Consider the following 18,399-nt stretch of genomic DNA (forward strand, 5'->3'; position numbering starts at 1 on the left):
TCCTACATTAAAAGAGCTGGGGGTTAAAAAGAAAATTTCCAAATAAAACAAAATAAAGAAACTGAAATCCAACATACACTATTAAAGAATTTTTTAAGAATAACATTTCTCAGGGATTTATCCAGGGTGCTCACAGAAAGGGAAAAATAGCCCCAAATGCATCTGATCTTGACAAATGGTGTGTATTCTTGTTTGTGTGTACACATTTTAAGCATATCAGTGCTAGGTCTGAAATTAAGAGTGATGGAAAAAATTCCTTCTCTTCCCCTCCTCCAGCCCTGTCTGCTCCCCTCCTTTTACCTTCCCCCATGGAAAACACCTCATACACCTTTGGGTTACAGAGACCAGTGCAAAAATGGGGCATGATCCCTTTGAAATTTCTGGATAAATCCCTAATCTGTAGATTTACTGGGTTAAAAACCTAATGGATTTTGTTTTAGGTGTTCTGGACAACAAATTCCTAAATGTAGCTCATTATCAGATTAAAATAATCTTTAAAAGTCTATTGGTGAAGTACTCCAAAAACAGGACCCACTTTGGGTCCATCTGTTCCCCCCACCCCCGCCCCAGTTTGGTGCAGAATGATTTTGTATTTTGTGTTTTATTTTTCTCACTTTTTTTTTCCTTTTTCTTTTTTTTTAAATAAAAAGTGTAGAATTAGTTCTTTCCTTCTTTCCTTTCTCATTTCCCTCTTAAAATCTCCTTCGTTCAAGTTTCAAGTGAGCCTCCCATTGCATTGTTTGTCATGTTCTTCAATATAAAAACAGCCACCTCACTCCCTCTTTGCAGGTTTCTCTCTCATTCCAGTGTTTAGATGTACGGGTACTGGTTGACCTTGGCGGGGCTCAGCGGGTATCCAGTGTAGACTGTGGAAGCGGGTGAAGCACTGATATAGGTCTGATGGGCAAACTGAGCCTGGTACTGACTTGGGTGGATGGTGGGTGATGGCAGAACCCGAGGGCCCATGCTGACAGGAACCTGGTGGACAATGCTGGCTGGGTAAGTGGTGTGTTGCACAGCATGACGAGCAGACCCTTGGGAGGCCACCAGGTGAGCAACGGTGCCTGTGGAGCCCAGAGCAGCGGGAGCGGTGTATGTGTAGAGGTGGGGCTGGGTGGGGAGGTGAGCCGCTGCTGCCGCAGCCAGGTGGGGGTGGACCGTACCATGGCTGGGACTATTGTGTGGGAAGGAGTACGGAGCCTGAGCTATTGTTGGAGTGATGTAGGCTTGCTGTCGCCGGTGACTCCCTGTGCGATCAGTCGTGATGTGCTGCTGGGCCTGCACAAAGAGAGCACAATACAGGACAGTTAGAAGACAATAGGTTTTTCTTTTCCTCTAGCTCCTGGAGTGAGCTCCTTCCAGAGCCAAGGTGATTTCTATGATGGTTCTCGGGGCACCAAGGAGTATGAGTCACCTTGTTAACCCCCTGCCTCCAGGGGAGAGACCTTCTTATGCTCGAGTGGGACTCTGCTCCCTGACACCTCCAGCCTGTTCACTATCCATGCACTCTCCTCTGGGCTATGCCAGCCTTTCCTTTGCCTTGAAGATTAACAATAAGGGCACCCCCGTCTCTGAGCCCCATTGAAGCATTCCCCTGTAGAGTCCAACCCCTTCTTCACTGAACACTTACAGAAATACCAGGTCTGCTGTCCCCAAAAGAACAGAGTGCACACCAGCTTGAATGATTCAACTCATAAGAACAGCCACACTGGGTTAGACCAAAGGTCCATCTAGCCCAGTATCCTGTCTTCCGACAGTGGCCAATGCCAGGTTCTTCAGACGGAATAAACAGAACAGGGAATCATCAAGCAATCAATCCCCTGTCGCCCATTCCCAGCTTCTGGCAAAACCGAGGCTAGGGACACCATCCCTGCCATCCTGCTACAAGTCATTGATCAACCTATGCTCCATGAACTTAGCTAGTTCTTTTTGAACCCTAAACTAAGGATCAGCTCATTGTATAATACCACAGCACTGAGATATGTTTATAGAAAACAACAGTAAGGTTATCATCAAAGATTCAAGAGCGAGAGACAGTAAGGCTAATGGAAACAAACGGGCTACCAGATTTCTAGAGATTATACTTAACAGGCTAACCTTCTGTCTAAAGAATATAACCTCCCCTCACACGACCTTTGCAGCCTTTCAATCAATCAAGTTTAGTTGTGATCCCATTTTCAGGAATGCAATCACACTGCCCAATTATTTCCTAGCTGCAGATAAAGGGCTGCCTTTCTAGCCTTCTCCTTATGCCTCCCAAAGTTCATTGTCTCTACCCAAAAGCAAGATAAACCCATGTGACTTATTCTCCAGTCCGTCACCCCACTGATTTCATATGTAAATAGGGCTTCCTTTGTGTTGGCGTACAATGCTTAATTTACATGCAGAGAGATAAGTCAATAAATATCTTTTGTCTGATAGAAAACCTGTCTGTCAACTCTGCCTTGATACAGACTTCAGAACGTATTTCCAGTATATGGACATAACTCTTATACAGTGTCTGTACATACATTTCACAACAATATTAATGACCATCATGATCCTGGCTTTCTTTTAAGACCTCACATGACATTCCTTGGTAAACCAGAATGGACACACCTGAATCAGGAGATTCTGAGGGGTTTTGGGGTCACAATTTTCCATGTGTTTTTCCCCTCCTCCTCAAATCCTCAATGTCACAGTAAACGTCTCTTGGAAGCAGCGGGGCTGCACAGGGTCCCTCAAAAACCTATGTTCCATGGGTCCACCACAGCAGCTCTCTAGAGAACATTACAAGATTGCTCTCATTGCCTGGAAGGGCAGCTAACATGAGGACTCCCACTACCTTGCATCGCAGTGATGCAGTAAGAGTTTCTGCTGTGAGATCCACGGCTAGTTTCAGACAAGCCTTTTTAAAATTTGACAGTGAATTTAACACTGATGAAAACTGCTGAACTGAAAGCCCTGGTGTCCAACATGGGCAGAGGCAGTTGTATTGATTTAATAATGGTGGTCTTTGCTGCTCTTACTTCCTAGGTTGGCAGCCTAACATACTCCCCCAGCAACCCCGGGCCCCAACAGATCCTGAACACTGTCCTCTCTCAGAACTCTCATGTAATGAGCTGTAACTTCTTGAACAAAGGTAACTTCTGTTCTTGCCTTAAGAGAGAAGATATGTTCTTCCCAAACACTAGGGATTTTCTAAGATGGTTCCTTACATTGCATGATGGTGCCAAAGTGTTTCCTCAGTCAGTTACGACTATTGTGCAATCTTATAGTCAAAGTATTAAATAACCAAGAAAACAGGAACTAGAAAACAATTGCCAAACAAGAATGACACTGCTCCATTTTTCTTACTTCTATTTTCCAATTCCCCTTTATCATTTTCCTAAATCCTCCCCCTGTAATCTTTAAGGTCCAGAATGTTGCAGACCAGCTACACTCTCATTCTTGGAAGCAGGATCCCATCATCTCCACCTTTCACCAGTTTCACTCACTTTTATTCCCTCACTTTTAATTTAGAGATGGTTAATTTTTTTTCAAATTTTCAGTTAAATTTTGAAACATGGGCTTTGCCAGAAAATGTTGTTATTTTTTGAACAGCTTCTCTTTTATTCAGCGCTGTATCAAAGTCAACACTGCCCTCTGAGTTCTCAGAGCTTCCCACTCCTGAAATCTTGGCATCTTTGCTGTCCCCTCCTGAAGGCCATTAACTCAATAGAGAAGAGATGGGTCTCAGATGAAATAAACACAAAGAATATTCTTATTGAAACTGTTGGGCAGAACTGGGCTTCTCTGGCTCTGACTCAGAAACACATCTGGTGCAGCCTGCTGTCACCCAGCTGGGGTTGCTAAGTCTTGGCCCAGATTAAGCAATCTTGAAATGGACTTCTGACTACACTACATCTCTGGCTGGGCACAATTTGTATGCCCATTCCACTTGTCACCTCTGACTGGAAATGTCTTCCACCCCGACAGCCAGTCACACCCTCCCTTCAAACCTCACTCGAAAGGCATTGTCTTGAGATTTGACTATCATTGAGATGAATCCTCACCCCTTTCTTATACCCTCCCCCTCCATTCTCCCCTATAATCAGCACACAGACCTGTCTGTCTACGTTACTTCTCTTTTCTCTCAAGGTTAAATGTTTTAACTATTCAGATACTTTGTACATGCAATGTACGTGCAACCCTGCATGGTTTGTTAGCAGTGCGAATTGAACTGGGGACTTCTGGTTCTAAAAGCATGAGCCCCTCTTCTCTGTGCTGAAAGTTCCAATTGTCCCACACACCACTAGAGGGCAAGAGAGTACTACACTGAGTGGGTTTGGGTTACATAAGGAAGATGCTATGTCAAAATACACATTAGATGGCACATTTTTGTGGGACCTACTTGCTGCCTCCTTCCCAGGTTGCTTACCTGGCTGAGATTAAGAGGCTGCTGCTGCTGGAAATGTGGTCCTGGCCGCTGCTGCCTATAGGCAATGGCTCCAGACGAGCTCCCTGAAGAGTGACCACTGGTGGAGGTCACGATGTTGGAGGACTTGGACTTGTAGGAGGATGAGTGATGACTGGTGGTAACTGTGACGGGAAAGAAAACACATGTGTTCTTAAATAATGTCTTACATCATCTAACCAACCCTTCCCTCACTGAATCGCCTCTGGGTGGCTTGTGGAAGGAGACACATAAGAAAGGGTGCATTGGAAATGGCTCCTCCTAGCTATAGGAAGGTACTTACCTAACAGTACCTCTGGGAGCTCACAAATATGGGCCTGCCAGTTGCCCCCAAGGCAACAATACAAACTCCACTATGTGAATCGCTAACTGGGTCTGGAGGCTGGTTTACAGAACCCTCAGAAGTGCCAGAAAGTGTCCTGCTTGGGGAACGGCAGGAAGCGAGTGGGCAGATGCTAAGGAGAGAAAGGAAAAGATAGAGGCCTGGAATGCAGAGCAAGAAAAGCCCTTAGCTTGGCCAACCTCACTGTGAATAGGGAGGGAAAACAAGGGAGAGCCCACGCTCTGAGCCTTGGTGCACAATGTATGACACAAAAGGACAATCACACAGCTCAGAACCCAGCGCTCCAGGTGGGAACTGCAGAAGAGGGCCCTTTTTGATCCGGTGTGTTTTCCAGAACAGCAGAGGCTCTGAAGGTGGGTGAGCAAACCTGACACACCCAGTCCAGGGGAGCCTGTTCCCTAGAAACGCTAGCAGATTTGGATTAAAAACAGGGCTTTCAATCTAAGTAACTCTTGCCCATTTCAAAGTAAATATATAACCTTACACGGCAGCTCAAACTGGTGTAAGGACCCTGATATCAACGTCTGCAGTAGGGGCCAAATTCTGCTCTCGGGTGATCACTGATGTAACTGAGAAAAAACTTAGCCCTTATGACTCCCAGCTACACTGAAGTGCCTCTGTGCAACATGTTAATAATGCACTACGTCTCCCAAGAACAGCTGTGCAAAGTGTGCTGGGAGAGAGAAGGCGCACACCATCTATTTTTTAGAGAACCTGAAGAGTGAGATTCTTCCAAGATTGCTGTTTATTTCTTATGATTATTTTCTTGAGGGAAGAAGTGCAATTTACCTGGTACCAGGCTATCGCATTCTACCAACACCTCACTGGCTTGGGTTTTCAGTGGTGGCACGATTATAGTTCGGGGGTTTCCGCTGCAGTGGGTCTCTGGTACCCCTTTTGTATCATAGGTGTTCCCATTATTGTGCGGCCCACGGTGTTGCACTGAATAGGGGCTGTTGTTGCTGGAGGAATCAGAGTAGGGCGAATCGTGCACTGTGACACAGCTGATGACGTTTTTTCTTTGCTTGGACAGGGTGCTGAAAATCAAACAACATGGAAGATAGTGAATAGGCAAGAACTGTCTGAATACCAACATTCCATTCCATCCTCAGCCTACTCCTTAACAATGGGGGTGCTCGCAGGCTTAAAATTAAGCATGTGCTTCAGTGCTTTGCCAGATCAGGGTCACCAAGACAAATTTTGTGCTCCTAAACTCACTTCTTACTATTCAGGCAAAACCTCATTGAAGTCACGTGAGTTTTGTCTGAGCAAGGACTGAGTAAAATCCCGAGCAGGGATCTTATAATTGACCTTACATGCACAGCTTAGAATAGCGCTCAGACTGACTGCTAGACTTATTTCCAAGCTATTTACTATCTCTTGGCAGGAGAAGCTCAGCAGAGCACACTACACTAAGTTGCATTTCTTACCACTCACACAAAAATGCAGCATCTCCCCCCTCGCCCAGCAAAGATTTAATAATAGATGTTACAGTGAGGTTTCATATGATTAAAATTCCATTTTTACAAAATATATTTACTAATGCACTATAGAGCATATATATTCATAAATACTTGAAATGAAAGGACAGCTGAAGAAAATCAACAATGTATATTTGCTATGCAGAATCCTTGGGTTTTATTCTCTTGTTAATTTGCAACATTCAGTAATTCGCAACAGGTCTCCTGACATTAATGCGAATTACTGAGGTCCTGCTGCACCTAATCTATCTACGGCATCAAAGAAGTGATTAAAAAGGAACGTCAACATCAACATTTCCAGGATTATTGCTAGAAGTTCATTAGGCTAGACTGCACCCGCGCTGTTGGGATTCGCTCCACTACTGTGTCTAATTATTCCTGATGGTTTATCCTTCACATTATGAGCCTGTTTAGAGAAAAAAGAGAGAGAGGTGGGGGATGGGAGACAGGGGGAAGATTTGCTTAAATGGCTCATATCCTTGACAGCGCACAGACCTTGACTACAGAAAATAGCTGCTATGTTTCACTGATTGCATTATGTTGTTATGGCAACTGAAGTTTTTAAAATGATGAAAAGAAATGGATAGCGCATAAAGAGCTAAGTAATTAGACTCAGTAGTGGAAACAGTCCCAACAGGAACAAAAACACCATATAGAAATAACAGCACATCTCTTAACCTCTTGAGTGCCACTCTTTTTTCCCTTTTATTCCCTTCCCCATTGAGGCTCAGCTCAATTCCTTCCCTCCGACATGTTGTTAATTCAAGAGAGGATCTGATTATTCTGGATTCAGCCACTGGTGGGCATTTTGTCCTCGGCTCAGCATTACTAACTATCCAAGTTAATGTAGGCAAATGTTGCAGACCTCCAGACCAGCTTGCACTACAAGCAATTTTTATTTATTTGTGCATTTATTTATTTATTTTTACAGTGCAAGAAAAAGTGAGCTACACCTCTTTAGCAGCATTATTGATTTCACCACATTTCCCTGATAAAGAATCTTTCCAGCAGCCTTCCTTGGTGGCAACTGTCCAGCTTCCCCTTGCTTCTGGGGTTTGAAAAGCTTTTATTTAATTTTTTGTCCTTCACATGAAACGTCCACTAACGTGCTGCTTTAAAAACCAACTTCTCCAGTGCCTGATTCTGCAACGCTTTCTCAGGCGAGTAATCCTTACTCCAGGAGCTCCACAGATTTCAAAGGCTTTATGATTATTACAGGAGCACATAGGAAGCCCAGACCTAGATTAGAGCCTCAGTGTTCTAAGCACTGTACAAAATACATAGTGACAGTCCCTGTTCTGCACTTACAATTTAAATAGACAAGCCAGATAAACGGTGGGAGGAATGGTGACTCCATTGTACAGATGGGGAACTGAGGAGCAGCGAGATTAAGTGATCACAGAGGAAGCCTGGAGTAGAGCACAGAATTGAATCCACTCCTCCCATGAGTAAAGGACTTCTTTTAAAAGGGTTGCAATAACAGACTGTTCTATTCTTCAATTTAATCCCCTCTTCCATCAAGAGATGGACAGGGTGCTGTGTTTGAAATGGAGAGAATAATGGCATGTCTTAGAATGACAACTGCCTTATTCAAAGGAAGATGTAACAGTTTTGATATGGTGCTGCAAGAAAGAACGTTAAGCTGATAAAAATGACTCTTATCAATATTCCATTTGTCTAATAGAAATGCCGTAATTTCACATTTACGAGTATCTGTAATATTTGCCCTTTGCAACTGCCCTCTGCTGCCTGAGAAGGAGAGACGTATGTTCTCTAACACTGAGCGTTATTACCTTTAATAAAGAAAAATCAAGTTACTGAACTGTGTTCTGACAACTGATAAGGATCTGACTGCATTTCTTTTATAGCCCCTTCCTTACATACAGGGCTCAGAGGCTGAGCTGTAAACATTTGTTCCTGGCTGATACTTGGTATGCAAAGGGCTCAGCTGTGGGAGTGGAAGAGCACTTTTTCCTAGACATGAAATCTGGGTGTTTTATTATTCTAGACTTTTCATATTTTATGCCATTGTGATTGAGAGATCTTGAAGGCAGGGTCATCTTGTTGTTAGATGTTTGGACGTTGCCTTGTAGAACAGGGCTGGAGCCACCAGCCTCTTCCTATTACAAATAACAACAACGACAACGTTTAGTTATTTTCTTTTGCTACAGGAGGTAAGCTGGCATCATCAAGGAAAGAACTATGCTTCCATCAGCAAAGTTTTCCTCCTCAAGGTGCATTGGTTACAATAAGAAAAGCAAGAGCACTAGAAATCAAACATATAAAATGAACAAACCCCCAGCCCTCTAAAAGAGGGAAGAGTATTATGATCTTCATTTTACAGACGGGGAACTGAGCGAGACTAAAGCTCCAATCCTGCCAACACTTATGCATCTGCTTAACTTTACCACTACAAATAGTGCCAATGTAATTAATGGGCCAACTCCAGGTAGTAATGTTAAGCACATACGTAAACGTTTGCAGGATCATGGCCTAACCATGGTGCCTAACTTTAAGAAAATGAGTAGTTCCACCAAAAATCCAAGTTGATTTTCTTTATAAAAGTTAAGAACTGTAATCACTGTTAGAACCCATATATCTCTCCCTAGAGAACAGAGAAGCCAAATAGGACAACTCATATATTTACAACTAGGTACCTGCTTAAGTACCTTTCTGAAGTGAGGCCAAAGAGATTCAGGATGGGATTTTCAAAAGCATCTAAGTGAGTTAGTTGCTCAGCTTGCACTGCAAATAAATTGATTTCAGTGAGACTATTCTTGGGCTTAAAGTCAGGCATCTACTTCAACGGGCCTTTTGAAAATCCCACCCTGAAACCAAGGCCACACAGGAGCTTTCCCTTCTCAAAGCCTTCCAAGTAGCAAATGATTATACTCCCTTCTGATTTCCCATGAGAGTGTGATATGGGCATTCAGTCCATTGCCTGCTGTGTTACAGTACTAGGCCTGGCAGACCTATGTGAATCTGGGGAGGGGTGTTAATTCCCGGCTCACTGAAAATCAGAGGTCCTCTGCATCCTGTCACATGGCACTAAGGTAGCCTACTTGGCAGGCTTTCTGTATTTCTATAGCACAGCTGTAGCTTTCTGTGGAAGTTCTAGGTTATTCAGACACATAGTTAAAAACACTGATGTGGTCTGCACCCTTCTTATTACACCTGCGTATATTCACGGCTGCTGCCTGGACAGCAGCTCTCCCAGCTGCAGTCATAGTAGCCCATGCAAGCAGTCTCGAGAGGGGAGGCAGTCCACACTCACAGATAACAAAGTATCCATTCTGCAGCCAGGACTCCAAGATGCACTGTTATGTTGCTCTTAAAGTAGCATCAGCAAAAAATGTCTTTTAAGATGACTATTCTTTATTAATTATAAATTCCTATATGTATGCCTAGTGTTTTAACCAGGTACATAGAAAGAAAAGTGCCCTGCCCTACTGAGCTTGAGATCAAACTCAGACCACAGAACAGTTCACCTCCAAGAGGTATAGAGGCACTGAGCATGTCCGTGCTCTCAAACATGCACGGACTGCTTCCGGTGACTTCCATCAAAATGGCCTAGGTGCAGCTGAGAGAAAGAACTGGGCCCCTTTTCCAAGAGGAGATCAGCATAGCAAGGCCTGTGGTGTTTCAGAAGGGATTTGAAGGAGGAAAGGGAAGACGCTTGGTGCAATGGGAGAAGGTATGAAGCCAGACGGAGGGGCGGTCTGGCCAAATGGTGTTGTGATCTGGCCCTGGGGCAGTGATGTGCAAACTTTTCCGATTGTGCACCCCCTTACAAGTAACAGAATCTGTCTGCACCTCCCCCTCTCCATTACTGCACTGCCATGACTTCTTCAACAGTGGAACCTGGGCTGAAGGTGGAGCTGGGGGCAGAACTGGGGATGAGGGAGAAAGGAGCTGGGGCTACAGGTGAAGCTGGGATATGTTGGGGGTGGAGAGGGAATGAAGGTGGAGCAGGGGGCAGAATGGAGCTGTGGCTGGAGGTAGAGCGGGGTTGGGGAGCAGAGCAGGCCTGGAGGCAGTGCAGGACTGGGGGTTGAATGGGTTTGGGGGTGGAGCTGATCTGAGGCAGAGCGGCACAGGGCTGGAAGCATGGTGCTCCCTACCTGCCCCACCATGGGGGCTGGCACTGGACTGGAGACAGAGCAGGACTGGGGGCTGAATGGGGTTGGGGGAGGAGTGAGGTCGGGGTTGGAGCTGGTCTGGGGGCAGAGCGGGGCTGGAAGTGTGGCACTCCCTCCCAATCCCCCATGGAGGCTCTCCCTGGCCCTGCTGTGCACCCCTCTGAATGTTCCTCCACTCCCCCCTAAGGGGGCGTGCCGCCAGTTTGGGGACCACTGTACTAAGGTCTGGCACGGCAGCCTTTGTAAATCGACATCTCTCTATAGAAGCGGAGTTCTGCCCACTGAGGATTGGGCCCTGTGATGAGCTGCCAATATCTTAACAACTGGTTCCCTATAAACGTTCTGATTTAAGGGATGTGCCACAGTACGTATATTTGTACCAATAGGGTTACCACACGTCCGTATTTTCCTGGGAGGAATTTTTAAAGTTCTAAAGTTCTTTTTTAAAAAGCGTGGCCTGAACTAGAAATGAGCTCTGTTTCACATGTGTGGGTTCCCGCCACTCCCTGGAGGGTGTGCACATGTGTGGGTCCCAGCTGCTCCCTGCCCCCCTCATTGAAGCAGGTGGGCAGGGTTACTGCCGTGGGAACTGCAGGGCACCAGTGGACGTGGGGCCTGCTGCAGACAGGGGCATGGGGCTGGCTGCGAGCAGGGCAGGGAGTGCAGAGCTGGCTGGAGACAGGAGGGTGCGGGGTTGACTGGAGGCAAGAGGGTGTGGGGTTGGCTGGCTTCGGGCAGAGCCACAGGGGGGTGCAGCAGGGGTTGGCAGGGCTGGAGACAGAGGAGTGCGGGGCTGGCTGGCTTAGAAAGAAAGGTGCGGCAGGGGTTGGCTGGAGACAGGGGAGGGTGTGCGGCAGGGGCTGGCTGTGGGCAGGGCAGGGGGTGTGAGGCTGGTGCGGGCAGGGCAGGGGGTGTGGGGCTGGCTGCGAGCAAGGCAGGGAGTACGGAAGGGGCTAGCTGCAGGCAGGGAAGGGGGTGCGGGAGGGGCTGGCTGCGGGCAGAAGGTGCGGGGTACTCACGGGGAGAGCTTATCGGAGCAGCCTGAGCAGCAGGACGCAGCCCAAGCTCAGCAGAGCAGCCGGGGACCCACCAGGCAGCAGTGGGAGCCCCAGGGCCAGGCGGCAGCCCACATGGCTCCTGCAGTGCAGCGCCCCCAGTGGCCGGAGGAGGAATTACACACTTCCTGGCCAGAGCCCATCAAAGCTGCAGTGCCCCCTTCTCGCAGGGAAGCGGGTTAATAAGCGGTTCTAAAACTGCTTCAAAATTTAACAACCGGTTTACGCGAACTGGCTCCAGCTCACCACTGATTGGGCCGTAAGTCTTTTAGGACTGACGGTTTTTCATGACCAGGATCTTCTTTTCCTAACTGAAAATATCAAGTCCTAGAAGATGCGAAGGTAACACACTGGTCAGTATGTGTCAGGGCCTGTTACAGCTCTCAGCTTGAGAGTCTGCCTGCTTAGCTCAAACTGTGGCGACTCATGCTTCCAGCTGCGGAGGCTCCCTGGTTCAGGCGCCAGGGCTGACAAAAATGGCAGCCATTTCACAAACAGACCTTTTGGTTCACAGGCATTTACACCATACCACCTTACCTCTCTAGAAACCACATCATAGTGCATTCTGACATGGCCCAAAGCACAGAACAGGGTTAACCCTATAACACTCTCTTCTATGGCTTTCAAGGCCCAATAACTTGCAGCTTTCTGAATTGTTGCCACTTCAGAATGAACCACAATAAACTCTATGCAAAGAAAGTTTACTCACATAAACCCACAAAAACTAAGGACATCCCATGTGAAGGCTGAAATCCCCTAACACTGAAACATGACTTGCCACTTATTTCAGTACTGGGACCTTATGTATCTTTGCCATTCCACCTCCTCACCTGACCTCTGACATGTCCTACTATTCTCATTTCACCTCTCTTTGTGCATCACACAGAACTGTACAGTCAGTGCTTGTGAAAATGAGAAATATTCATTAGAAACTATATTGAGCCCACTGGATATGTTTTCACTTGTCTGAGACCCAACCCGGAACTTGAACTTGATACAGAATAAGCTGTATGTGTGTTCATCACTGTCCTCTACTGGAGGGAGTCAGACATGCTAAAGCATTTAGCAGTTTCTAACGGTTCTGCTACTGCAGGCCTGGTGGGAGAGCTTCTGCTGTCTGTTATTCCAAGCACTAGCTGCCTGGGGTAGTTTATTTGTTTACTTGTTTTAGAGAAAGGATAGGAATTCTAACTTTGTTCTCTGATGATTGTGATTAGTCAATGTGATGGCTATGTAGAACATTAATAATAATGCCATTATATATTAAATACCAAGGGTGAAATCATATCCCCATTAAAGTCAACATGAGTTTTGCCCTTGACTTTAATGGGGACATGATTTCATCCCAAGTACTTATGTGTATATAAATTAGACAGTACTTTTTTTGCTTTATTCCAGGATCAGCAACATCCCTTGGCCCGCGCCGCTTCCCACAGCCCTCATTGGCTGGGAGCGGTGAACCTGTGGACATGCCAGGTAAACAAACCAGCCTGGCCCGCCAGCGGATTTCCCTGATGGGCCGCATGCCAGAGGTTGCCGATCCCTGCTTTATACACTATGCTCTATGCTTCCTGCGTGTTTGTAAACAACACAATGGGCCCTGATCCTGACTGGGCTCTTTGAACATTACTGCACTGCAAGCATACACATATACACACACAAAGAAACCATGCTCTAGATCCTCAGTTACACTGAATTTATGCAACCCAAGGACTCCCCCCCCATGTAAGAAGAAAACCCAGCTGCCCTTCTAAGGAAATGCTCGTTGCCTTTGCAGTGTGAGGAGCAAGAATCTGGTCCAACACATGTAATATAGTAAGTATGAATAACAAATTAATCTCCTCATAATCAGTTGTATAAATGATAGGTCTCATACAGTTCTTTTTTAAGTTACAGGTGAATTTTGTGATAGTGAAGCGTGCCAATGCCTGACAGGTCTATAGGGCACAGTTACACTCTGCCTGCCTCGCCTAGCAGGATAGTGGCTCCTGTATGGAGCCTTTAGTCTGAGGGGTAGAAACAGGAAATGGAGAGGGGTGATCCTTAAGGCAGTGGTGTCCAAACTTTTTAGTAAGGCAACCCACCAGCTGCATTTTGTCTTTTTTGGGACTCACTCAGAGTCCAAATTCATGAGGGAGGGCCCAAAATCACAGCCCAGTGTCTTCTCCTTGTCTTCTGCCTCCTCCTCACCCCACTGAGGGGGCACCAACCACCCACAGCAGCTCCTCCATCCTTGCACCACAACCCTAATCCCACCCACTTTTAAGGAGAGGCCCCAAGGAAAGAGGGGTTGGAGAGTGAGCCTGCCCCTCACTCTGCAACGGCCCCTCCTGTCCCATGGGTCTGGGCCCCGCTCCAGGTGTTGGGACCTGGCGCACAGAATTGTTTTGGCCATGGAGGGGCAGCTGGGTCAAACCTGAGTGGCTCTGCAATTCTGTGCACCAGGTCATATCACCTGGAACAGGAAGCCAGGCAGAGCCCCACAGGACAAAAGCCACTGTTTTGGGGTGGGCTCACTCTCCAACCCACCTCCCCTCCACACTGGGCCCACAACCCATCTACAACCTTCCCACAACCCACTGGTGGGTTAAAACCCACCTTGGGACACATTGCTTTAGGGCGCCAACAGGGCTATAGATAACTGGGAGGTGAAAGATCTCATGCTTCCTTGTGGGTACAATCGCTGCTTCTTTTCTCTTTTAAAAGTCTCCTCCTAAGCCAAGGAATCATCAGTGTTTTCTTTTTAGAAAATTGTTGTGGGGGTTGTTGTTTTTATTGTTATAAAGTCATGAAGGGCATCTCCTCACTGCCCTCCTTTCAATCACTGCTTCCTGCCATGCTCTGCTATGCTAGAGTTAGCGGCATGTGAAATTATACCTCCTGCTGCTATTACCACTGGCCTAGTCCTGTATGTCATTCATTCACGAGCAGCACACGCACTCTCTCACTCGCTTATATCCATAATTTATTCATCCCAAGATGCACTTGTGCTTCTGTTCTATATTTAAGCTGTTTTATTTTTCTCCTGTTAACTTCAGAAGTATTTAATCAGCTGAGTATGTACACCTAAAAAAAGAACCTACAAAACGAAAAGTTATGGAAGGGCTACATAGCTCAGGCGACTATGAGTGAGGAATAGCAATCAGTTTGGCTGGCTGGCTCCCATTGCCATAGTATTGGAGGACTTTAGTACAGAAACTTACAAAAATGCCAAGTCTCTCAATTTATAAGAAATCTGTAAAATCTAAATTTTGTTTTGAATTTCCTCACGCCTCCAGGGAAACCAGTGGGACCTAAACTTCTCTCCCCAGAGAAATAACTCACAGAACTGTTGTTCTTCAGCCTAGCAGTAACCATCTTTTTTTGACCGAAGGATGCTGAGCTCAGGGGAGTTTCTTTGGAAAAGACAGTGAACTGAGAATGCCGTCTAAAGATCTCTTGGTGGTAAAGTCATCGTGCAAGCCTTACTCTTCTCCCCTTTGCAATCTATGGCAAGGACGATAATACCAGTCTCCAGTAGGTGGCACTCTTTTGTAATACTACATTGGAAACCACACGCTTCCAAAGACCCATAGGACTTCCCATGGAAACTTTATAGCTTCCTGCTGCTTCTGAGAACGGGGGACTCGCAATTTTTAAAAATATCTGTTGATTTTAAAATAGTTAAAGGAAGCTATACATATCAACAATGTAAAATACACAGAAGAATTAAACAAAAGTCCTGGACTGCCTGTTACACCACCTTGGCAACTTCTCAAAACTTTCACTTGCACACCTGTATTTTCCATTAGATAGGAAAGAAATTCTTCCCATAGCATGTGGAATTCTCCTTATTCTTACAGATAAAGGGTCTGACCCTCCTTTATTAGAAAGCCACTTTGTACTGCCCTGGCATTGCAGAAGCACCTTAATGTAGGAGTAAACTCTCACTTTAAGGCTTATTCTTCTAGAGCACTGTAAAGGGGCTTTAGCATAACTGAGGATCAGGCCCAATATATGCAAGTGGGACAATTTTGCCCATGTCAATATTACCGGTCTTTTAAAACTGGAAGTGCGACATAAGAATATTTTTATCTGCTAAGGATCAATCTCTGCATAACCATGGCCAACTGCAAATGGACTTTATTTATTTATTTGGGGGAAGACGACTTTCTAGTCCCAGGGACTCAAGGAAAATCATGTAATAAATTTAGGGCTAAATCCAAAATCAGGGAAGACAGTGGAAAGACTCCACTGACATCAGTGAGCTTTGGGACAGACTGTTAGTTCTGACTCAGCAAATTATGATTCCATACTAATTCTGTAACATTTGACCAAAAGTGTCTAATATTAGGACCTTGATAAATAATATGTGCCAAGTTACCCCCTTGGCTTTCACGCTACCAGCACTCATCGTTGCTGAACAGGCTAAAATTTCCACAAATACGTATGAGTCCAGTAAAGCCTTTGCATGATTTCCAAATGTTACAATTTTATTTTAAGTATCAGAGGGGTAGCTGAGTTAGTCTGAATCTGTAAAAAGCGACAAAGAGTCCTGTGGTACCTTATGGACTAACAGACGTATTGGAGCATAAGCTTTCGTGGGTTAATACCCACTTCGTCGGATGCATGTTGTGGAAATTTTCAGAGGCAGGTATAAATATGCAGGCAAGAATCAGTCTAGAGAAAATGAACTTAGTTCAATCAGGGAGGATGAGGCCCTCTTCTAGCAGCTGAGGTGTGAACACCAAGGGAGGAGAAACTGCTTTTGTAGTTGGCTAGCCATTCACAGTCTTTGTTTAATCCTGGGCTGATGGTGTCAAATTTGACACCATCACCTGTGGCCAACTACAAAAGCAGTTTCTCCTCCCTTGGTGTTCACACCTCAACTGCTAAACGAGGGCCTCATCCTCTCTGATTGAACTAACTAGTTATCTCTAGACTGATTCTTGCCTGCATATTTATACCTGCCTCTGGAAATTTCCACTTCATGCATCCGACGAAGTGGGTATTCACCCACGAAAGCTTATGCTCCAAAACGTCTGTTAATTTTATTTTAGGCTCATTTGCAGCCCCTGTTGTACAGTCCTGTATAGTTGGCCATTCTCTCCCTTCAAACACATATCCTTAATCTGAATTCCCATCTTTCTTTGAGAGGCACAAGAAGGATGATGAGGAGAAACTTAGCTAAAGGTAGCAAACTTCAGATAGGACACTACAGATTAGAACCTCGATTTGGCCATGTCAAGGGTCCCAAGCAACCTGACTTCAATTTCTCTGATGCTTTCACCAAAGATAACTCCCTCATCCTGGACTCTCTTCTCCCTCTGCTTCTGAGACTCTGGCCCTTCTCTGCTTCTCCAGTCATTCTGCTCCGAGCAAAGCTGGTGAATTTTTTTACGTGAATAGTTTTTTCAACAAAAAATGCAGATTCAGGCTGAATCAGAAGCATCCATACATTTTGTTTCAGCATTTCCAAAAAAAAATGTTTTGATTTTTCATTTGAGAAAGACATTTTGTTTCAGAATTTTCCTTAATTTAATTTAAAAAGATTTTAAAAAAATATTTAAAACTCTAAAACCAAAATGAAACAAAAATAAACTTGGGGTTGAACAAAATGTTTAGTTTGATCTGAAATGTTCTTTTTCCAATTTTTCATTTTAGTAGAGAAAAACAAACAAAAAATGTTGCAGTCCAATCCAAAACTTTTGGTGGGGGGGGGGGGAGTTCCAATGGCCAAGTAGAAAAATTGATTATTCAACTAGCCCTAGTTTGGAGCTTCTCCTCTACCTGTTCTCTGGCCAATGCCCTTCAGGCCTCTGTCCTCAGCCCACTCCTATCTTCATTTTACAAGTTATCCCTTGGAAACTTCATACACTCTTCCATGCTGTCATATTCTAACACTGCCTCTCCTCCTCTGACCTCTGATTCCTTCATCCAGCCTCTCCTCTGTCTCCCTCACACGTTAGAATGGATACTGTGCTTCCAGTTCAAAATGTAACATGATGAAAACTCCTGAGCTCCCCATTTTCCATCCTTGACGATCCCACCATCCTCCTGTTCACCAAGCCGCACAATGTTAGTTTTCAACTTTTATCTTTCCTTGTTCTCACAATACTAGCTGTTGCAAACACCTCCCCTCCAAAAAAAAACAAAACAAAACAAAAAACCTGGCACTATCTCTAAAATCCATCCTTTCCTTTCCATGCCTTGGTCATCTCTCACCTTGACTATTGCAACCACTTCTCCCCCTCATCCTCCAGCTTCCAACTTGTTCCCTTCCAATCCAGATAATCTTTCTGCTCTGCCATTCCAATAATCCTGGAAGACCGTGGCATTCTTCTAGACAGATGCTGTGGACTGGACTAAGTGAGGGGTTCTCTCAGATTTTTCATTTTGTGGATCGTTGTCCTCTTAACCATCCTTTCACGGGCTTTTTGTTCTAAACTTCTAGGCCCTGCAGAAATCCACACCTCTTTACCTCTCTGATCTCCTCTCTTTCCCCAGCCAGGCCTCTCAGCTTCCCTTTGTATCCCTCTCCCATTCTCATCTTTATACCTTCTCCCATGATATCACCAATAGTTAGAATACCTCTCTCTTACTGCACCTGGCTTCCACCCTCTCTTCCAAATCCTTTCTTGAAGTACACTTTTTCTGTGAAACCAACCGACCAAAGAAGTGTTATAATAATTATTTACAACAAAAAAAATGTAAAATATCCTGCGCTGCTTTATGATCTCTCCATCTTTCCAGTTCTCTGGTACATGACAGGCCTGATTTTGAGAGGTGCTGAGCTTCTACCAATCCAACTGAAATCATAGGAGTGCTCAGCACCTCTGAAAATAAAGCCCTGTGGTTCCTAGTTTCTCTCTACAAGGTTGTAAGATCACTGAGGCAGGCACCATCTCGTCTGTTCTGTACACATTTTCGGTGTACCACTAATAATCATCACAGCACTGAGATTCAG

The 18,399-nt window shown here is 45.3% G+C and overlaps 1 protein-coding gene across 2 annotated transcripts in view; it reads right to left on the reverse strand.

Moving 5' to 3' along the window:
• Positions 1-606: 606 nt before the first annotated feature.
• The window catches only part of HIPK2 (homeodomain interacting protein kinase 2), a 203,192-nt gene continuing 185,399 nt past the window's right edge, over positions 607-18,399 (reverse strand). For both annotated transcript variants that reach the window (XM_030544271.1, XM_030544266.1), the window contains exons 13-15: positions 5,568-5,815; positions 4,400-4,560; positions 607-1,278 (exon numbers count right to left, since the gene is read on the reverse strand). In XM_030544271.1, the coding sequence (XP_030400131.1) occupies positions 811-1,278; positions 4,400-4,560; positions 5,568-5,815 (877 nt within the window). In that variant the 3' untranslated portion in view covers positions 607-810. The remainder of the gene's footprint in view (positions 1,279-4,399; positions 4,561-5,567; positions 5,816-18,399) is intronic.

The sequence above is a fragment of the Gopherus evgoodei genome, chromosome 1 (assembly GCF_007399415.2).
Source record: "Gopherus evgoodei ecotype Sinaloan lineage chromosome 1, rGopEvg1_v1.p, whole genome shotgun sequence".
Classification (NCBI taxonomy): Eukaryota; Metazoa; Chordata; order Testudines; family Testudinidae; genus Gopherus; species Gopherus evgoodei.